At 52.8% G+C, this 22499-nt stretch overlaps 1 protein-coding gene across 5 annotated transcripts in view; it reads left to right on the top strand.

Annotated features, from left to right (window-relative positions):
- Positions 1-22499, top strand: part of Sh3pxd2a (SH3 and PX domains 2A) — a 197635-nt gene that overhangs the window by 101780 nt on the left and 73356 nt on the right. For all 5 annotated transcript variants that reach the window (XM_051146743.1, XM_051146740.1, XM_051146741.1 and 2 more), the window contains one exon: positions 17750-17778. In XM_051146743.1, the coding sequence (XP_051002700.1) occupies positions 17750-17778 (29 nt within the window). The remainder of the gene's footprint in view (positions 1-17749; positions 17779-22499) is intronic.

The following is a 22499-nucleotide window of genomic DNA, read 5'->3' as shown; positions in this document are numbered from 1 at the left end:
TCAGACCTTTCCTCCCTGGGCGTGGCTCTTCGCCTTATAGTCACAGAGGTTAGTGGGCAGGAAAGGCTAGTGATGGGGTTTCTTAGTCTGGCTCTGTGGGTGACGGTGCTTGCCCTCAAACCTGGTGACCTTGATTGAGTTCAGTCTGGGGACCCATGTGATAGAAAGAGAGAACTGACCACCACAAGTGTCCTCTAGGCTCCGCAGATCCATCCACCATGTCACATTGCCTGCACATGCACCCACACCCAGATAAGATTCACAGATTTTTAAAATTTTAAACTTTAAAACCCACACTTCAAACTAGAAGGAATTCAGTTCAGACATAACCCCAGCGTGCTGTGTTTCTTCCAACCACCAGGAGGAGCCCAGACAAGTGTGGAGTGCATTACCCGTGCCTTTCCATCACTCATAAACATGGCCACTTGTCCAGTTCAGTGCTGTGGGGCCTTTTACGCTGACTCAGTACTCCTGTTTCCTTGGTTTCCCCCGGAACCCCTCAGGCAGAGCGCTCTGGTCTTCCAGTTTGTTCCTCCCTGCCCAACCAGCCTGGGCCCTTATGAAATTCTTGAGATGTTATGGGACAAGCAGAGCCCTGCTAAGCTGGTTTTTGTTCTTCAGCCTCGGGGCCACAGAGCCCAGAACAATGTCCCAATGTTCAGAGAGGCTCGAGGTGGGAGGGGATGGGCTGTGGGCAAATCAGAACCATCTTGCCCCAGCCTGCCTGGAGGGTCAGCTTCTCTCTGACTCAGGGGCCCAAGTGTTGCTGGAAAATCCCTACCCCAAGCCACTGTACTCTCCACAAGGCCAAGTCCACCCCCAGCACCCCTGCTGCCAGCAGTCCCAGCACCCTGGCACGCACCCTTGGCATGCACCCTAGCCTCCCTATGGTGGCTCTGCCTTTGGAACCCAGGAGACTGTCTTGAGCTGTGGTCCAGTTGAGCCAGAGCACTGGATGTGGGGACAGGGACAGGCTGGCTCAGGGGTAAGTTGTTGACATACTTGAGAAACAGCAATAAGCCTTTTCCCGGAAGCGGGTACTGAACAGGTAGAGTAGAGAAGGACAAGGGCCATACAGAGTCGCAGCACAGACGGGTCCAGCTTCCTCCCATCCCCTTCTTGGCGATGGCGGATCATCCAGGATGAGCTGATAAAACTAGGGGGTCCCAGGAGGAGATGGGGTGATCACTACGTTCCCCCATAGGAAAGGTAGCGGTCTAGGACAGAAGTAGCTATGAGCCTTGCCTCAGACCAAGCAGGGAGACAGTGTAAGGCCATCTTGGCAGCTCAGTCAGGCTCCCCAGAGTTTGGGGCAACTGTTTTGGGGAGTCCTCACACTGTCAAATGCATTGGAACTCCAGGCCTGCCTACAAGGCAGGGAGTCAGCTTGCCTGTGACATTTTAGAGTCCAGGCTGCATTGTGGCTGGGCCTTGACGGCAGTAGTCACAGCATGGCTGGTTAGAGCAACGGGAGCTGGGTGTGCAGCTTACCGCACCTCTTCCCCACTCTCCGTGGAAGGTGGTAGAAAGAGCCATGGAGAGGTCTCCTGCAGCCTTCCTTTACTCCTAGGTATTTATTGAGCACCTACTGTATGCCAGGAACTACACAAGCCAGTGAATGCAAGGCTTAAGGTGACTGCTAGGCTGGCATCTTGCGTTGAGTTGATCATAGCGATGGGATGGGAACACCCAGCCCTGCTGTGGCCCTCACTGGACCACTTCTCTTCAGTTCTCGGCTTCCCGTTTTGTTCCCAGATCCAGTGGTATCTCCCACCACCCTGTACAGATGGGCAGACTAATAAATGAGAAGGGAACTGGGTTTAGCTGCAGGTTAGTGTTTGGAGGCATCCCGCGGAGGCCTCACTCTAGCTCTTCCCTTGGGTGGCTAGGCACCCAGCTGGTCTCCGGCTTAGGGACTGGGGTAGAAAGCCAACCCCACCTTATGCTGGGCTGTGTCCTGTTTGGACCCTCAGCTAGACAGCTCTACTCATCTGTCCTGCTAGCAGCCCACCCACTGCTACTGGCTAATGCGCAGAAAACCTCTTCACAGGGAGGGGCAAGACAGCCAGCTGGACGCAGGGTCCAAGAGAGACTGGAGGAGGAAGGGCGCAAAACTCCATGTAACTGGATTCTGTCCGCCTCTGCCATGGTCCCTTCCACCCGGGTGAGAAGGTGCTAGGAAGGTGCTCACAGGAAATGTGTCCACCCCGCTTGAGAGGATGTCAGCATTGAGGAACAGAGCTCCTGAGTCTGCTGACAGGCTGCGTGGCCAGCAGGAGGCAAGGGGACTCAAAAACTCTTCTCTGGCTTTGACAACTCCAGCAAAGGCCAGTGAGGGCTTGGCACATGGAGACAGGCTGAAACAGGGTTTCCAGGCCCCTCAAGCAAGAATGCAGTGAAAATATGGGGGTGCTGGGGTCCTAGGATTTTCTCATGCTGTGTTTTCTATTCTTTCTTGACCCCCAGGCTTGGGAGGAGTTGGGGTGTGGGTGTCTGTCATACCTGCATGCGTCTTCTCTCATGTTTGAGGCACAGGTGCCCTCTCAGGTATCCCCAGCTGGATGGGTGAGTGTCCCCCCCGCAACCAGGCATCTCCAGAAGGACAAGTGAACCCCTCCCCCCCAGGCATCCAGCTGGACAGGTGAGCCCTACTCCCACCCAGGCGTCTCCAGCTGGAATAGGTGAGCCCTCTTTCTCCTCAAAGTCCAAAGCCTCATTCTTAGCATTGCTGACTACTCTATCTGTAATTGCCTGGATGGTGGCCTCTCAGGGACAGTCCAAGTCATAGCTGAACGTAAAGCTGGGTCCTAGGCTGTCTGTGGAGGGCCTTCTCTGCTGACGTCAGGCAGGAAGCTCTTCATCAGTTGCCCATTTACAATGTGAGGCCGAAGGGTCAGTGCCTGAGGCACAGCTTAGTCCCTGGCAAGGGAACTCATGGTCTGAGGGAGGAAAGCACACTGCAGGGCATGGGCTCACCCTGTGGGGAGCATCATAGGTGCTCACTGGAGCCCCAGCTTCTCTCCATGTGCACGGTGCCTAAGAATCGGTAAAGCTCCCGGGCTCCTGTAACAGTGACAGCTGCCGATCCAGTGGCGCAGGCAGAAGTAGTTGTGTAGGCTCATGGCCACCCACAGCAACAGGCCAGCCTGGCGAGGTGGTCAGGGGCTCTCATAAGGGGAGGGCATTCAACCTGAGACCAGGGTATGGCAAGCTACTCAAGTTAGGTAGCAGGTGGGGGGCACCCAGGCCAGAGGGAGTCCACAGAAAACCTCAGGAGTCTGTCTCCAAAGGAACCTTAGGAAGTATTCTAGGAGGAGGTGGGTGCAAGGCAACACTCTGGCATCAGATATGGGGACTGAAGCTCTGACAACCTGTGGGCCTGTCAAAACTAGATAGCTATTTCAGTGGTCTAAGTGAGCAGTAAGTCAGGTCTAATAACTATAAACACACACACACACACACACACACACACACACACACACACACACACACACACACAACCTCAAAGTGAGGTACAAGCTTTGTGAAAACCCTGTGATATGTTCCCTTAGCGGTCTGTAAAGCACCAGACTAACTTTGGGATGCTTGGAACCAGTGCGTCACTTCAGAGCTGTGTGTATCTTTCGCCACCTGGTGGTATCACTGGGTATTACAGCTACTTGCAATGGTCCAGTCTAACTACTGGTATTCTCCTAGGAAGTTGGTGATCCCTTCTACAGATGAGGCAACAGGCTATACCCCCAACCCTGAAGGCATGTGGCTATAGAGACCCCCAAGGGTGCTCATGGAGACCATTCCTCTGGCCTCCAGAGCTTCTGGGTCTTACTCTGAGATGAAAGTCTAAGGATGGGCGCCCTCTTGTGGGTACAATATGCTCTGAGCAATCAGAGAGCCTGTTCCTAGAAGCACTCAGAAAAGCCCAGTCTTCCTCCCACCAGGTAGCCAGATCACGCGTCACTGGGCAGTGGTGACCTGGAGTGTATACAGCTGACCCCATGTCCCACCCGGCCTAGAACCTCCACTGACAGGCTGTTAGCCTGAGAGCCTAGCTCAGTGGTGAGGGTCAGAGGGCAGGAGATCTCCCTTAGAAAGGTATAATTTACATATATAATTATGTGTTTTTTTATATTATAATTCACTTTTTTTTAAATGGTGCTGGGTCTGGAAGCCAGGACCTTGCATGTGCTAGGCAAGTGCTCGACCACTAAGCTACACCTAGCCTTTCACAGTTTCAGTTGTGCAGTTATCACGGTTCCATGGGAACATTTTTACCATTGCAGTATCATTGTTTTATGGGTGTTTTGCTTGCATGTATGTCTGTGTACTATTGGGTCCAGACCTAGTGACTATGAGGGTCTTATTATACACACCCCTTAAGACAAAATGCTCCCAAGAGAGATGGATGTCTTGGTTTGTCATCTGTCACACCTGATTCTTGCAGTTCATTTGGGAGATGACACCAGTGGAGAAGGAGGGAGGGAGGGAGGAGGGAGGGAGGGAGGGAGGGAGGAGGGAGGCAGGAACCAGTAGCCTCAGCTCCAGGCTTGCCTACCCAACTACAGGGATGCCCAGCACCCCCTTTGCTAAGGGAGACTAAGTGCCCCCAGGGGCCTGTTCTTAGGGACCCTACTTCCCTAGCTGTAACCTCAGGTCCTGTCTTACCCTGATCTGCCCCTCACCCTCTGATTTACCCCTCACTCCCTTCTTTGTCACAGCCACCTTGGCATCCTCCTCCAGGCTACATCCCAGGTCCTCCACTCCCTAGAGTGAACCTTTTTTCAACCCAAGACCCTTGAGCCTGACACCCAGTAGGTTCTCAGCAGATACCATGGCTGAATAGCAGTGCTGAGAGGAGCAGCTAGTTGGTGCTCTCCTACCTAGTGGAGGCTCAGCTGGCACTGCCTCAAGGCATGAGCTCGGTGCTCCCTGGAGGAGGCCAGGACGCCCAGGAAGGCTCTGCTGGTGTCCCAGGTACAGTAGCTGAACAGGAAAAGGTGCCCAGTCCAGGAAGGCAGGAACCTTGGGGAACCCATGAGGCCCATATACAGGAAAGGCTGTGGTGGGGAGCAGCCTCCTGGTGAATTTCTATAACATGGGGTTAGGCACATCTGCCACAGGCATGTGGTGAGCCAAGCACTCTCAAGGACATGGTTTCAAAGCTACATGGTGGGAACACTTGACAAATGTGGCAACTCTTGCCAATGGTGGGATTAGTAATGGTGCAACAAATGATCTAACCCTGTCTCCCCATCTCTGAGGAGCAGTGTTTACTGCGGATAGGGAGGATGGCTCAGTAGTGACTGCCACCATTCCTGCCCCTATCTGGGGTCCAAAGCCTGAAGGGAGGCAGGTCTGTGTGAGACCTAGAGCTGGTGGAACTCAGTCGGATCCTGGAAACTGAGGCACAAAGAAGGCTGTTACTCCCTGTTCAGACAAAGCAAGACCTGAAGCCTAGGGCTTTGACTCCAGTGCTGGAGCTGCTGTTGGAGTCCATTGGAGTTTCAGCCATCAGAAAGCCCAAAGCTGCCCCAGGGAGGCTCTTCTCCAAGTTTCCTCAGCAGCAGACGGCCCTTGGCTGTGAGCCCCTGGCCTGCATTTTGAGCCCACTGTGTGGAATGTGGTGGCCGCCTGCCCCTTTGTGGAGTTGCCTCATTAAGTCCTCCTCTTGGCCAGCCACACTGAAGACGTCTAGACTTGGCATTCATTCCTGTTCCCTGAGACCTAAGAGGCCAGTCAGCCTCGCAGCAGAGGGGAGTCCTGGGTACTGTGAAAGCAGTAGAATTTCCCCGGGGTCTTGGGGCCCCAACTCTGCAACCCCGCAGCCCTGTGTTCTCTGCAGAGTAACTCTGCCCACGGAGCTGGGACCTCTTCCCATCTTATGGAGATGCTCCATCATTTCAGCCTGGCTACTTTTCCCACATCCCTCCCAGGCCCATCCTCTCTAGCAACCCAACTTCCTCATCTCCCCTCAGTGACCACCTCTGGTGGCCTGTCCCAGATGGTGCTATCAGTTTGCCTATGGATCTTGGCTCCCCTGGGCCAGTGCAGAGGCCAGCCGTGGAGATGGAGCAGGAGGAGGATGGTGTGAGCTGAGCCTAGCTGCTAACTCCATACTTTATTATGCTTTTTCACTCATTCCTTTTTCCTCCAGGGAGGTATGTGCTGAGTCTCTTTACTTTGGAAAGATGACATTCAGAGCTGTGTGACACATTTTTCCTGGGGAGACCAAACACATGCATCTATTCACTCCAGATAGGGGCCAAATAGAGCAAATAAGGACTCTGCTGAAGTCCAACTTGGTGAACCAATGAGTTTTATTTGGGTTACTTACAGGAATATGAGTGAAGGGTTACTTACAGAAGAAATAACTCAAAAACAGACAGCTGCAGCACCAAAGCTCACCCAAGTACAGTGACAGCTCACAAAAGCTGGACACCTAGAGCACACTGCATAGCTTGCAGGCAGCTCAACAGGTTGAAGAGTGTCCTTTCCAGGTGCCTCAGTTGCCCCAAGCCTCTGTCAGGCAGGCTCCCCCCCTCCCCCTGCCCCCCAAGCTTCTGATTCTTTTCAGTCTGTTTACCCAATCTCTGCTTCTTGTTTGCAGTTTGGCTTGTCTGACAACCGCTCTCTTGACTGTTCACTCTTAGAGAGGGAGAGACCTGGTGAGTCTGGTCAGCTCCAGGAACTTCCTGAAGCTATTTGAGCAGCTTACTTTCTGTCTTAAGGAGCCTCTCTGCAGGATGGAATATTTTAATCTAGGAGGAAACTGCCCCACAACAAGAGTTATAGGGAGGAGCTGGGCTCAGAGAAGTCACTGGCCATCGTGATCCCTCCTTTAAAGTAAAATCTTAAGCAAAATTAAAATTCTCCAGGCTTATTTTTTTTGTTTCAGCACTGTGAATTGAACTTTGGTAAGCACTGCCTGTACCACGATTTCTGTGTGTTTGTGTGTGTGTAACTGGTTGTTTTGTTTTTGTGAGACGGTGTCTTTGTTTTGTAACCTAGGTTGGCCTTCAGCTCACAGTAGTTGTACTGTCTCGGCTTCCTAAGTGCTGTGGCTAGGGATGCGTGCCACAGCACCCAGCTGTCACATTTTTGAGGTAGTAGTCACACTTGGGGGTGCCTAGTGGCCATCAGAGCTAGTGCTTACTGCTTTGGATAGTGCCAACAGAGGCCATTACTGTCATCTGGACAAATCTGGACAGCTCGTAAAGTGCCCCGGGGTGGGGGGCGTGCAGAATTGGAACACATTGGAGGTCAAAAGCTTGAGAGGACTTTCTGGAAGAGAGGCCTTTGTCCCCCTGAGCCTTGAAGGTATGACACACCAGAGAGAGGGTAGTTAGGTACCTGTCATGGCCATAAGCATAGACAGCTCTTTTTTTTTTTTTTTTTTTAAAGATTTATTTATTATGTATACAGTGTTCTGTCTGCATGTCTGCCTGCACACCAGAAGAGGACACCAGATCTAATTATAGATGGTTGGGAGCCACCATGTGGGTGCTGGGAATTGAACTCAGGACCTTTGGAAGAACAGGCAGTGCTCTTAACCTCTGAGCCATCTCTTTAGCCCTGCAAGGCAGGTCTTAGTTTGCAGTCTTGCTTCCTTGTTACTAGCTATGTGACACCAGGAGAGTGACCTGGCCTCTCTGAGTCGCATCAGTAAAATTAGAGTAAAAGATCTGTCTTAAAGATACAGGGTCTACGACCTCCTGGGAGAAACTATGACCTTCAGGACCCTAGCCCTGCCAGAGCAGTGCATGTGCCCCAAGGACCTGGGGGCCTTGGGGATGCTTAGGGACTGCCTTCCTCCCACCTTCTCTCTCTCTCTCTCTCTCTCTCTCTCTCTCTCTCTCTCTCTCTCTCTCTCTCTCTCCTCCTCCTCCTCCTCCTCCTCCTCCTCCTCTAGCTCCTCCTCCTCCTCCTCCTCCTCCTCCTCCTCCTCCCACCTTTTCACACCGAAGTTGAGGCACTGGTCAGGCCTGGGAGGTTAGGAGCCCACAGCCAAGGATCCTTGACAGGTACAGGGAGGTGGGCCTGTATGTCTGTCTTATGCACAGAGAAACCAGACTGAGTTGAGACCCAGGCGTGCTGTCTACATCCCTTCCTGCCTCACCCCTACTCCTACCCCTGCGTCTATGCATCCCTCCACCCCACTCCCCTCCTGTCTCCGCTCTAATTTTCTAAATGTCCTTTCTCTTTTGGCCTTTAGCCTTAGGGCCTCCCTCATCTGAGCAGCCCTCCCTGACCACTCCAGGCCACTCTGACCCCCCTGCCCTGGGAATTCCAATACAGAAGACTCTTGACAAAGCTTTCTGATATCCAACCACAAGTTGAGTTCTTCTTTCTTTCCTTGCATGTTTGTCTTCTCTTATTAACTAGATGATGCACGCTTTCGGGCAGGGCGGGGTATCTTCTGCCGCGCTCCTGCTTCAGGCACGGGAATGAGTCTGTAACAACCTCTCAGCTAAGATGTGGATGAAGAGTGAGTGTTGGATAGATAGTGGATGTGTGACAGATGAAGGATAGAAGATGGAAGATGGGTGGGTGGAGATGGATGGAGGGTACATGATGGATTAACTGGGGGGGGAGGGGGGATAAGCAGTGGACTCTGAAAGAGACAGAGAATGCCTCCAAACATGGAAGGGCTGCTTTGCCATCCTCCATGTGGACTTCACAGTGGAACCCCATCACTATATTTTGTGATTGATACTTCTGAGTCCTTCAGAAATCCATGAACCACCTAAGGGGCAGCAGAGGCAGCGGCCGGATGTCAGTGCCCTAAGGCAGAACTTGTACTACCCCTTGGCAGTAGGTCTGTCCCGCCTTCTCTCTCTGAGGAGCTCAGCTTTGTGGTTCTTCATTCCCCATCTCTCCCATAGACTGCTTGTCAGAGTTTCCCATTGGGTAGGACTCTTTAAGGTACACAGGTGAGAATCAGGCTCTGCTCGCTCTCATGACCCTAAGTTGGCATCCATTCCCGTGAGAGAGGGCCACCGTCCACACTCCAGGTCTAGCCCCTATCCCAGGCTTTCAGCTGGTGTCTTCCCCATGTGCCTAATACCATGCTAAGAGCTTTGCACGTGGCCCAAATTGAGGCCAACTTCGTCAAGCAGGAATTTTTGTAGCCTCTTCATAACTGAAGGTTCAGGGAGCTCCGAAGTGGCAGGTGGCTAGACCAGGCTCTGAGCACCGCCCCCCCCCCCCCCCCCACTCTCCCTCCTCACTGGTTGCTCCAAGGCCCAGACTTTGGAGCTTCAGACACAGCCATGGCCTCTGCCCACCGTGGTGGACAAGCCAGAGGACACAGACAGACAGTGTTTTTTTTTTTCTTTTTTTTACTATTCTCTGTGGACAGAGCAGCAGAGAGAGAGACTCTGGGAGCAATCTCTCTCTCTCTCCCTCTCTCTCTTTCTCTCTTTCTCTCTCTCTCGCTCTCTCTGTGTGTGTGTGTGTGCTGTCTTCTGAGGTCTGTGATGGTCATAACAGCCGGCTTACAGGCTAGAGGACCCAAGACCCCTTTCTTCCCCCCAGGAATTCAGCTTTTTCACCCAGGGCAGGAATCTGGCCTCCCTGGGCTATCCACATGGTCACAATGGGGCCCATTCTCAGCACCCTGGAAAACGCAGGCCTTGCAGAGAAAGGCCAGATTCTTCTTGTTGGACACAAGAGCCTTCAGTGCAGCAATTTAGATCGGGCACAAATGAGGGTATAGAATGGCATCCATGCTCCCTCTGTCCTGCCTGGAGGTCGCTGCCTCTTGAGACCATGCTGTGCAAAGGCTTTCAAAGGCCAGAACAGAAACCTAGCTCCAGGCTATGGGGGAAAGGAAAGCTCCCAGAGCTCTGCAGACCTCAGCTGACCTGGGGCACCCTTTGCTCAGACGTACTCACTTGGCTCCAAGAAGACCATGTTCCTTCCTTCTGTGTGTGTCTCAGGCAGAACCAGAGTGACACAGCAGCTCTGTCAGCTCCTCAGAGCAGCCTCCTTCTAGAGTTGGGGAAAGCAAAGCCCAGAGTTCTTGTCAGTGTTTTTAAAATGTCCCTGCCAATTAGGAAACACATCTCACATCACAACCCAACATGAGGAGTCAGACAGATGGGCTGACTACTGACATTTCACAGAACGTTGGGGGCTGGAGAGATGGCTCAGAGGCTGCTTTTCTAGAGGTCCTGAGTTCAATTCCCAGCCACCACATGGTGCTTCATAACCATCTATAATGAGATCTGGTGCCCTCTTCTGGCCTGCAAATGTATATGTAGGCAGAACACTGTACATAATAAATAAATAAATCTTTTTTTTTTTTTTTTAGTGCCTAGGTGGGTGTGGTGGCGCATGCCTTTAATTCCAGCACTTGGGAGGTAGAGGCAGCTGGATCGCTATGAGTTCCAGGCCAGTGTGGTCTACAAAGTCAGTCCAGGACAGCCAAGGCCACGCAGAGAAACCCTGTCTTAAAAAACAAACAAACAAACAAACAAACAAACAAACAAAGTGCCTGTTGGAATCAGCCACAGAGGTCACTACAAAGTGTTTATTTGATGAGAGTTGGTTTTGCTGGGAATGGTAGGTCTCCTGTAATCTTAGCACATTGTAGGCACAGGCTGGAGGATCAACCCACAAAAGTGAGTTGAACCTGGCCTACACGAGACTCTCCGAAAACACCCCAGCATTCTTTAATTAATTAGTAAAAAGGAAAACCTTTTCTGATCCTAATTCTCCTGCCTCTATCTTCCAAATGGAGACTCCAGCTATGCCCTGCAATGCCTAGCTAAAATGAATAGTTTAAGGTGGCTCACCCAGGGCTGCCGATCCTGTTGGCAGAGCAGAGCCCAGCCCTAGGCTCTCCTTATAGCTATCTGCCTTTCCTAGTTCCAACAGTTTTCCTCAGCTGGACTCGGTACAGTTCCCTCCCTGCTCCGAACCCTGGATTTCACAGCTAGACCTTCAAACCCAGTCCATCTGTCCCTCCACCAAGTCACCTGTTTACAGAGGTCAATTTTGCCTGTATTGGAAGCCGTTTGTCTCTGTTCCTGGAACCTTCCCCTTGCTCCTGTCCTCTGTTTGGATTCAAAAGGCCTCCTTGAGGGTACCCTGCTTCAGCCCCAGGACCCTGTGACTCTCAGGATCAGTTGTCTGAGAATGTTACCTTCCACTTGGTACTGTGTGGCATGATGCCCACTTGCACCACAAACCTGTCAACCAGGCTCTCCTGTGCCTACCTGTGCAGGCCCCAAGGTCGCACAGCAGCAGCTTACAACGTGCTTATAGGTTGAGGGCTGGTCAGAATTACCACGTTCTCTCCTGGACTAGCTGCCTCAGTGAAGGTTTTGCACAATAGTCTTCCCCAGCCCGCCTGTTCTCAGGCGTACCCGTGTCCCAGCTCTCAAAGTCACCCCAAGTCAGCCACCTGGCAGCAAGTAAGCAGTTCTTAGCAGCAGCAGCAGACCTGCAGATGGGCACCCCAGGCCACACAGCCAAAGTCAGCCAGCAGACAGCAGGGCAAGGACAGTGGGATGGAAGTGCAAGCCTGAGCTAGCTCTGTGCCAAGGCATCCCCAATGGGAGGGGGAGCAGGCATAGAGGCTTCAGGCTGCTCTGCTTGCTCGCTTGCCAGATTCTACCTGCAAGGACCTAGCATCCTTCCTCATGGCCACCCTGGACCTAGCTTCCCTGACTCCCTTCTCCCCAGCCTCAGCAAACTCTTCCTGCCTTCCTTGTCACTCTGGCAGTCTGAGCCTGCTGCTGCTGCTGGTGTCCTCTTCTCCCACTCCAGTTCTTGGCAGGCCCTGGTGCAGTCCTACTGGAGCACTGGGGGTCAGGACTGTGTCAGTCTACCTCAGGATCCTGGGCAAGCCACTTGCTCCCTTAGGACCTTGGTCTCTTCATCCACCTGCCTCAGCTCCGAAGGCCAAATGCTAGAGATCTCCAAGAGGGTGGTATAGGGAGAGGAGCTGTTTTGTTTTACTTTTCCCCAGGCTGTGATAAAATCCCACGGAAAACCACCATTTTCTTCACTCTGGGGGACCCCAGTCTAAAGAAAGATGGTGGCCATATTGTTGGGTTCTTCTACCTCAGTTATCTGAACCTAGATAATCTTTGCAAAGTCTGGCCGAGAAATCCCTCACAGGTGTGCCTGAATTAAATTAGTGACTCCCTCCTCCCTCACTAGCCATCAGAGTGAGGTGCAGAAGCTAACACAAACGAGCAAGTCTTTTCCCTGGCCGCCGCTGCAGCCTCTCCTGTGTCACCAGAACACCCAGGGAAGAGCACAGGCCTGGCCCGGAGAATGAACTGAACGGGAGAGCAAAGAAGCTGAAGCTGCAAGGGTTGATGCGTACTTGCAATCTGAGCCCTGGGAAGTCTGAGGCGGGAGGGTTTCCAGTTTAAGATCAGCCTGGGCTAATGGCTAATAAGACCCCCAACAGGCAGTGCTAGAGGAACAGGCCTATGCTCAAGAATCACCCTAAAACCTGCAGATAAGGCCTGTGTTTCTTTTAAAGGCCTTGGGCTGGGAAGCACAGCGTAATGGTGATATATATGTTTGCATTCAGGAGCTCGTTTTTAAAAACTGTTTTTTGGTTTTTTGTTTTGTTTTGTTTTGTTTTGTTTTTTAAGACAGGGTCTCTCTGTGTAACTGAGCCCTGTTGTCCTGAACTCGCTTTGTAGACCAGGCTGGCTTCAAACTCACAGAAATTGCCTGCCTTTGCCTCCCCAAGTGCTGGGATTACAGGCGTATCCCAGATTGTTTTTAAAACTTAAAAAACATTTTTAGTGTGTATGTGTGTGTATGTATGTGTGTGAGAGAGAGAGAGGGAGAGAGAGAGGGTGGGGGAGAGACTGAGACTAGAGCATATGAAGTCAGGACAACTTTTGTAGCCATTTTTCTCCTTCTACCATGTGGATCCCTGGACTCAAACTTGGGTCATCAGGCTTGGCTGCAAGCCCCTTTGCCTGCTGAGCCTTCTTCCTGAGCCAAGCACCCCAAGTTTAAAAGAAACTTTTGCTATCTAGAGTGCTTAAAGGTGTGCCTGGAGGCCGGCCTCCTGGTGATCCTTGAGTATGTCATAGTGACAGTTAAAGATAACTTTTACAAGGCCGTGTTTTTTTTCCCAGCACACTTGCTGCCTGACTTCCTCCCCAGGGGAAGACATGGCCCCATACACTGTACCCCTAAGGTTCAGCTGATGAATCAAAGCAAGATTCCACCAGAGCTCACTCTGGGGGAACCAGTGCAGTTATTGAGTTTCCTTACAAAGCAGAGGTTGGGGGTTACTTTCTGGTGTGTGGGGGCTCCCCCTCAAAAGGCCACACCAGAATGCCGGGTGTGGTGGCGCACGCCTTTAATCCCAGCACTCGGGAGGCAGAGGCAGGCGGATCGCTGTGAGTTCGAGGCCAGCCTGGTCTACAAGTGATTCCAGGATGGCCAAGGCTACACAGAGAAACCCTGTCTTGAAAAACCAAAAAAAAAAAAAAAAAAAAAAAAAAGGCCACACCAGAAAGTCTTTACCCTGCAGGAACAACGGCTCTGTCATGGCCTCATAGGAGGAGTTCCTTCCCCTAGTCTTCCCTGGACTATATACTCAAGCCCCTCTCCCAGGCCATGTGCGATTGGGGCAGAGGTGCATACTGCGCGTGGTATGGTGCATCTGGATACCCAGGAGGGGTCTCACAGCCCCGCCCACCCTTGTATGAGGGGTGTAAACGGTCAAGCTGAACTCCCAACGATGGCTGTTGTTTGGCTTCCTCAACAGTCCAGTACAGCAGCGCCGTATTCTCCATCCTCCCCAAAGCCTGGGCGTTGGCCCTGTGACTGTCCTCATCCTGTGGTGGAGAAGTGGAGCTTCAGGGTCATCACCACAAGCAGCCTGCCTCTCATGACCTTGATCACATCTCCTCAGGGTGAGGAGACTCTCCCTTTGCAGACTCAGATAAAGAGCAGTAAGGTGGAACTCAGCCTTTTCTACTACAGTCCAACCTGTGGACCACACAGGACACACCAGTCCCATTTTGCCCAGTTTGCTCCCCACAGGACCCTTGCTCCAATTTCCTCAGTACAGTTGCTGCCTGTTGTCTTAGTCACCCCTGGCCAGCTAAAAGGCTGGCTGGCCTGCTGGAGCCTGGGAGACCTTTTCAATTACATTAGCTTCTGGCATCCTGAAAGGGAGATGCTGTCCTCCGTCCTCTGCTCCTTCCTGTGGCTCCCTGGGACTTAGTGATTCAGCAGGAGGTCCGAGGCAGGCTAGACTGTGACTTCCCGGGAGTGGAGCATAGTCAAGGCAGCTACAATCAAGTGAGGAGGGGATTTGACTTGCTGGGGAATTGGACCTCCCTCCCCCCGTCCCCCCCTCCCCCTGCCACCAGAGGGTCCCCCATGTCCTATCAGGCCAGAACTGACTGATTGAAGAGCAGTGAGAGTGGGTGTGCCTGAGGTGGGAGAGCCCGGCCTTTCCATATCCTGCCTGGCATGTGAGGGGCGGGATGGGGGAGTCCCAGATACCTAAGCTGCTACTCAGCATTTCAGCAGCTAAAAATACAAAATGGCTTTGCTGAAAGGTGCCCAACCGGAAACCTCCTCCAAAAGATTTTCCACTAGGGCAATGCCTCCTCTGGGCTGGAAGTCAGGCACCTTATGGGTTCCTCTAACTGCCCCCCTAACGTTCGGTTATAAACTGGCTGCCCTGTACACCCCGCCCCCACCCCCACCTCATCTCTTCTCCTACCCACCTGTTTGTCAGGCCCCAGGGTTCTGCCTTCTACTCCTGCATCCAGAGCTCCAAGAGGGTGGGGCTTGAGAGTTAGTGTGTAGCCCCAGAGCTAAACCAGGGTTCCCTGTTGGGGCCCAACCCAACCACACCCACTCATTGCCTGATTTTGGACAAGGAAGTATCTCTCATCCTTGCCTTTCTTACTTGAAAGAAGAGAACATGGTACCTGCAGGGAGAGAGAGCCAGGAATCCTGGGAGAAGGGCTACAGGCTCTGATTGTAGGGCAAGGCCAGAGTTTTGTCTGGAAATCTGAACACATTGCTTCTTCACACAGATATTCTTAAGAGGTGGCTGGGGCCTGGTGCTTATGCAACCCTGGCTCAGCCCCAGAATCCCAGGGAAGCACAGACAACCAAGTAGGTTTGGGCGGCTCCACCCTGAGTTTCTAGCCAGCTTTCTAGATGATGGCTATGGAATGGTCAGCCCAAGACTCGCCAGTGTGCTGCTTTGCTACAAAGGCACTCCAGACATGTGACTTATTCCTCCTTGTCCCCATGGGGACAGCTTGCTGGCCTCCCCACTGGGGCTGCTAACCAGCTCAGGGACAACCTTTAGGCAGCCTCCAGCAAGGAGAAGGTAGCCATTGAAGTGAGGGAGCCCCTCCTGCTTGGCCACTGGCAGCCTTGGGAATGGCCAGCGGAGTTCCAGAACTCAGCAAACCCTTTGCAGAAATGGTGGCTCTGGATGGCCGGCCATGTCCTGCGCCCCCCCCCCCCCCTGGTTTGGCCTCACTGGAAAAGCTAGAGAAGGAATTCCCTCTGGGTGGGAACCAGGCACCATGTCATGGTCCTTTCCCTGCTGGGAGTTCTTAGCACTTTTGACATCAAGAGGGCAAGCGGGCTTGGGCGCAGCTCCTGCCCGTCTTCCTTCTGCGACGGCAAGTGTCCTGGTTGGGGCCCTGTTGCTGTGATGGAACACCATGAACAGAATGGGGAGGAAAGGGTTTGTTTGGCTTCTGCTTCTGCATCACTGTTCATCCTTGGAGAAAAGTCAGGGCAGGAACTCAGCTGAGCAGAGACCTGGAGGCGGGAGCTGATGCAGAAGCCATGGAGGGTACTGCCTGTCGACTTGCTCCTCATGGCTTGCTCAGCCTGCTTTCTTATAGAACCCAGGACCACCAGCCCAGGGATGGCAGCACCCACAGTGGCTGGGCCCTCCCCCATCAATCACTAATTAAGAGCATGCCCTACAGGCCTGCCTGCAGACTGGTCTTGTGGAGGTGTGTGTGTGTGTGTGTGTGTGTGTGTGTGTGTGTGTGTGTGTGTGTGTGTGTGTGTGTGTGTTTTCTCAGTCGAGGCTCCCTCCACTCTGATGACTGTAGCTTGTGTCAAGGTGACAGAAAACTAGCCAGCACATCCAGGGAAGCAGGATGCGAGCCCTCTCTCTTCCGAGTAATAGGATACAAACTTGTGCCACCAAGCCTTGCTCTCCACCCTCCCTAATTCTTCCAGGAGGCAACACAATGCTACCTCTGCCACCACAGGCTCTCCAGATTTGATTCTTCTTGGGGGACTTCCTCACTCTGGGTGATTCTGGGCAGTGAGTGAACCTCATCTGCAAAGTGGTGCTTTTAAACTGGACAGGAAGGAGGGGAGGCCCATGCCAGCCCCCAGCACTCACGAGGCAGAGGCAAGCAAAAGTTCAAGGCCAACCTGGGCTACATGGTGAGGCTTTGTCTCAATACCAAACAAGAAGTGCAGCTTCCTGCGTCTTGTGCAGCCAGCCATTGGGAGAGGGAGCAGCGGGGCAGCGCCTGAGCCTCTCAGTGTGATGTGTAAGCAATCACTTCTGTTGGCTGGGAGTCTCTCCCTGCCCTTCTCAGGGAGACCCTCCTCCAGGGAGCAGATCCAGCTAGCTAGTTTGCTTGGCCAAAAATGGGTAGCAAGTGGCATTTTCTTTGGTCCCCAAGGACCAGGAAAGCAGTTCCTCTGGTCTCCAGATAAGTCCCAGGCAGGCTACTGTGCTGTTTCCTGGGCATTAACAGAATCCATTCAGATTGTGGGCACACAGGAAGCTGGGGAAAGGGAAGTTGAAGGACTGAAGGGTGCAGGAGCAGCCAGCTTTGGGGAGTCTGCCTCGGCCTGATACTGAGTCTAGGTCTGTGGGAGCCTGGAGGGCAGAAGTGAGCAGACCCCAAAGCTGTCCAACTCAGGACATGGAAGATGGTGTGTGGGGCAGGTTGTATGCCTAAGGTTAGCAACAGTTATTTTAAGTGACATGATTTGAACTCTGTGCTCACTTCAGAAGCTTAGTCTCCATTCCTACCTCTCCCAGCTTCCTTGGTATGTCTGCAGAGCGTTCTGGAGAGCAGAATGTTCAGTGTCAGCCTAAGCCTTTAAAGAAAAAGAACTACAAACGCTAAACTATTGTTCCTGCAGGCGATGTTTGCCCCCATTTGTGCCAGTCCCAAAAGAAGTGGTTTAAAGCAGCCAGCATGCTTTGAGGGGAGGGTGGGGGGAGGGCACCATTGAGTCAAAGACTCAAACAGACTAATTGTAGGAGTGTGAGCATGCCACCGGGCTAGCAATGCAAAATACTGGGAGTGTTCTAGGGGTGGGCGTGGGCTCTACACTGGTTCAGAGCCTGGGTTCTAGCAATGATCCACCCTCCCGTAGCCTCAGTTTCCCTGTTTAGGGAGCGCACTTGAACCTCCTGATAACTCTCTCAAGTGAGGATTTGGGAAAGGTGAGCTCTTTTGGACAGGCTGCTGGGGCGTGGTCCGCTGCGGGCTGTGGAGAGGCAGGGCGGGGCGAGAGGCTGGTCGCCCCAGTGGGGAGGCTGGGCTGTCGGGTCTGCGGGCGGGTATCGCAGCAGCGCGCAGTGCGTGCGACTGCGGAGCGGGCGGCTCGGCTCGGCTCGGCTTAGGCATCACATGAGCAGAGGCGCCGGGAGCGGCCGCAGCCCGCCGGTGGGCGCCCTCACAGCTGCAGCAAGCCCCGGGCCCCTGCCAGTTCTAACCATGTCTATCTGTTGTTGTTTCTTTTTCAGAGATTATGGCAGTTCCAAGAGGAAATCAGGTAGGAGAGTCTCGGCTCTTTCCTCTCTCACCTCCCAGCTGCCTGCACGCTTCCCTCTGATCCTGCGCAGAACTTTCGGGGGAGGGGGAATGTCTGCCTGGCCGGCTGGCTCCGTGATCTAGTATATTGGGGGATTTATCCATGCCCCCTCCCCCTTCCCTTGCCCTCTAAGTTCTCGGCCACTCACACCTTCATTCTCCTCCCTAGTCCCTCTGACTCCTGGGTGGGAGTGGGGACACATGGGGAAGGGGGTGACTTGTGAAGAGCCTAAACACCCTCGCAACATCTTCAGCTAGATCCTGCACCCCAACTGCAGGAGCCACTGCTGGGTACTGCTGTGGCTTTCCCATGCGCCCCTCCTCTTCGCGATGCAGTGGAAGAGTTTAGGGATATGCAGGGTCTTCTGCGTGAGAAAGTGAGGGAGCTGAGAAAGTGTCGCTCTTGAGAGACTTGAGTTTGCTGCACCACACTGCGGGCCTAAACCCTCCCCCAGCTCTGAGCTTGCGCTCTGGGTTGGGGGGAGGCGGGGTGGGGGTGGGGTGGAGGGTCCGATGAAGCCGCGGTGTCTTGCAGATACGTAGGAGGAGGGAGCCTGCAGGTGTAGGCGCTCCTCCAAGAGCAAGATTGTCCTCTGCTGTCCCAGGAGGGTCAGAGATGATTCTTTCTGGATGGGGGAGGCTCTCCCAAGTGGTGTGTGGGCGGGGTGTAGTTAGTTGGGGAAGGGTGATCCTTTTGAAGTTAGTGTGGTGAATTCTGGGGGTGTGGGGCTGGGACAGACTGATCGAGCTATGTTGGCATATGTGTTTACTGTATGTGTCGTGGTGGGGCCTTATGGACAGTCTTCTGTAGAGTCTGGCCTTGGGGATATGTCAAATAGCTCCTGTTCAAGGCCCCTACATCTCAATGCTGGGGGTCTATAGACCAAGTAGAGCCTTGTGTGCTGCCCGTGATGGGTGGGCTCTGAAGTGGAAGTAATTGTATTCTGTGTCCCTGTAAGTATAGGTTTGGATGTGTTCTGTGTACAAATGCTATCTTACCTGCTTGTTGCGAGGAGCAAAGTTGTGTACTTGTGTGTGGGAGGCCAAGTGTCGGGTTGTGTGGACATGGGTGGTCCCTGCTGACAACTGTGCAGTACCTTCCGTCTTCGTGTGCGTAGGGTGGGTGCCCTCTGTGTGTTCTTCAAACATGCTCTCGTGGGGTAAGATGTGTGTGTACACACGACTGACAGCTGTGCCAGGGGATCTCAGCTATGCTCTGAAGCAGACGGGCATCTCCTTTTGTGAAAAGGAAAGTGTAGAGTCTGAAAAATGTTGTCATCAACACTATCAAGCAGATCCCAAAAGGAGAACCGGGCTGGAGGGGCAGAACTGGGGTTGTGATAACCAAGACACTTGCCCTGAACTTCAGTCTAGTGCACTGAGCTCCAGCTTCCTGTTTGGCTTTGGGAAGTTCCTTGTAGTTTCTTCATTATGTATAAAGCAATAATGATAGCGCCTGTCCTGTTTAATGCAGAATAGCCCTTAGTACACCGTAAAGCTATAGTACTATGTAACCATATATGTATATATATATTATATACTACTGTAGCAGTCGTGGCTACTTGCGGTCCTCTTGTTTACGTTGGGGGCCCTGCCCCTCCCCCACACCCCACCCAGGCTGCCTCCTCAGTTTCTCTGCCTTCCACCTCCATCCAGGAAGAGGACAGATGAGGCAAATTTAATTTACATTGGTATGCTTATGGTAATGGCCACTTAGTGTCGTGGCTAAAGTGCCAGGCTGGAGCTAGGCAGCAGGCAGGCAGGCAGGCATTCAGGGCCAGGCTCTTTCCCTGAGACTCTCCCTCTCATGCCTATTCTGTCTGTAAACCCAGGGCATCTGCATTCACTTTGTGGTGGCTAAGTTTCTCTCTTTACACAGTTATGCTGTATGTCCTTAGGCACCTGCATGTTGGCTCAGGTCTTAATTTGTGTGTTTCTATGCTGTTATTGTTTAATAAAATTAACATTTAAATCAGTGAACCCCAAATAAATCCAATTACCCTCTCTAATATGGGTGGGCCTTATCTAGTCAATTAAAGCCATTAATAGAACACACACAGAGGCATGCATGTATGCATACACAAACACATGCACACACACGCATGCATGCATGCACACGTGTATGTATACACTTGCCAGCCAGGACCTCTGTTGCAGCTTGCCTTTGGACTTGACTGCAGCTTGTTCCCAGACTCCTGCCTGTTCCCTCGTCAGACTTTGTGCTCACCGAGTTTCCAGTCACGTGAGCCAACTTCCAAAATAATCCTTTTATTCGCTATACGCTTTTCATGTCGGTGGTAATGAAGACTGGATGGGTCAGTGTCTGTGAGTGTACTCAGGTCACACTGCCTGCAGCCGAGGAAGCGTTCCTGAGGTGCGAGCTACTGTCACTCAGTGAGCACCCTGTGCCCAGAACCCTACAAGTGTTCCCTCATGTTCTACTCAGACACACTACAAGGAGAAGCTGCCTACACAGAATCAGAATCCAGGGGGCAGGGCTCACTTGCAGTCCATAGTGAACCTCACACAGGGAGGCAGAGGCGGCATCTTGTCTGCTTTCCAGCCTAGTTCCAAAGCTTGGCTCCTCCTCGGATGATTCTTGCTGAGGATGGGACCTAGGACACTTTTCTAGAGACCCAGGCTGGCTGTAGGGCCCAGGTTGCCCTCTGTGTCATGCTCAGGTGAGCAGGTATGTGTCACTGTGTCCTGCTGCACAGACAGTGTACTTACTTTGAGCCCCTAGGTTTAATCCCCAGAACCAAGTAAACCCAGTCTGGGGGTGCATGCCACTCAGGAACCAGAGGCCGGGGCGGGGGCGGGGGCATCAGAAGTTCAAAGGCATCACTGGCCATATAAGAAGCTCAAGGCCAGCCTTGGTTACATGATGCTCTGAGTATTCCTAGAGTTCCTAGAAAGAAGCTGTGATGGCAAAGCCTGATTGACTGCCTAGAACTTCAGTGGTGTGGAGGGGTTGGGATGTTGCAAGTCCAGAGCCTAATTATCTTGATTCATCTTTAGCCTCATTGATAGCCATTTATTGCCATCCTCTGTGTGAGACCTGGTGACATCAGTAGATCCTATGGAATGTATGCACAGAATCCTAGTCTGTGCCATCCAAAGGGTTAAGAATGCTGTCCCCTCCAGTGCAGCTGTAGCTTCCTACCAGTGCATGCGAATGCGGATTACTCTGTGACTTTTTGGGCTCCCTCTTCTGGAACATGTATTTTGGGGAAGCCTGAATCTTTGTTCCTGGCCTGTGGTTTCTCATATCGGGCTCTGGAATAAACTGTCACCTTGTTCCTTTGAGGTGAGACCTGCTTCTTTAGTTGGCAAGACCCTGTCCAAAGAAAATTAGAAGCAAGACTTGTACAGAGCAGAGAAAAGTGATTTCAGCCTCATGATTACAGCCTCATGGAGGGGGCAGGACCGTGGGCAGAGCGTGTCGCCTGAGCTTTTCCTGCATCCCTGTTTCTTTATAAATCTTTCCTTGCCAGGACCTGGCACCATCTGTCTAACAACTAGAAGCCATATTTGGGCCCTCCCTCCCTTCTGCCTATCAGCTCGACTTACTGATCCACTCACTTCTCCCCGTCCCCGCCTTCCACCTCCCCAAGAATCCCCCACCTCCCCAAGTCGCCCCCTCGGAGGCTTCCACCTTTAACCCCAGCAGTTGCCATTCCCCGTAGCACCGCTAGGGGGCACTCTTAAAGTACATTCCAAACCTGCTGAACCGGCCCCAGGGGGACTTCCACACCGTAAAGTACAACTCCCTTTTCTGGCTTCAGAGCCCTGTATAACTGACTCCCGCTGCCTTTCTGACCCGGGCGCTGCCCCAGCACACATTCCCACCAGGCCGAACCTGTTCAACCGTGCGGTCCTCCTCTGCTCTTCAGACATCGTGTTCATTCCTTTGTACTTGCTGTTCTTCCTCCTTTCCCCATGGCTGGCTCCCTCTTTGTTGTTTACAGGCTCAGAGGAGCTACCCCAGCCTCGCCCTCTCAAAGCCCCGCTCCTCCCCTGTCGCCTTGTGCTTGCTCTTGCTAACTGCCCATCTCCCACCACCCGGAAACCGGGCTGCAGGGCTTGCACCAGTACAAGCACCGCTCACTTGTTGAGTGCTTTGGAGACTGTGAATACCTGGACCGCCCTGTGAGAGTCGGGAAAGGTGGCTTCTCTTCGCAGCTTGGGGGCTGTTGGAAATGGGAGGAACTTTCCTGATTTGGGAGCAGAGAGCTGGAGGCTTTGGCTCTCCAGAGAGAGTACACTCAGAAATCTGGGCAAGCAAGGCTTGGCTTCTCTGACCTGATTGAGCCCCAGCTGTATGCAAGGCAGGTGCTGAGCAAATGCTGGACCTACAAGAAATATGCCCAGAGTTTGCCGTGATGAGCCTATGAAGGTGTGGGCGCTGGAGAGTGTCAGGCAAACTGCTTGATAGCCTAGTTTCTCAGTTTACTGCTGTGATAAAAACCTTCGGAATAAAACTCAACTTGGGGAGGAAAGAGTTTATGTGGCTTACACTTTCACAGCCCCTCACTGTCAGAGCGGGAACGCCAGGCAAGAACAGAAGCAGAGGCTGCTGAGGAACGCTGTTTGCTGGCTCGCTCTCCGTGGCAGGACTACCTGCTGGGGGTGGCACTGTGCACATCAATTATTAATCGGGAAAATGCCCCACAGACTCGCCTC

This window comes from Acomys russatus, chromosome 5 (assembly GCF_903995435.1).
Source record: "Acomys russatus chromosome 5, mAcoRus1.1, whole genome shotgun sequence".
Lineage (NCBI taxonomy): Eukaryota > Metazoa > Chordata > Mammalia > Rodentia > Muridae > Acomys > Acomys russatus.
Note: the sequence above shows the minus strand (reverse complement) of the source record. Positions and strands in the feature narration are given on the sequence as shown.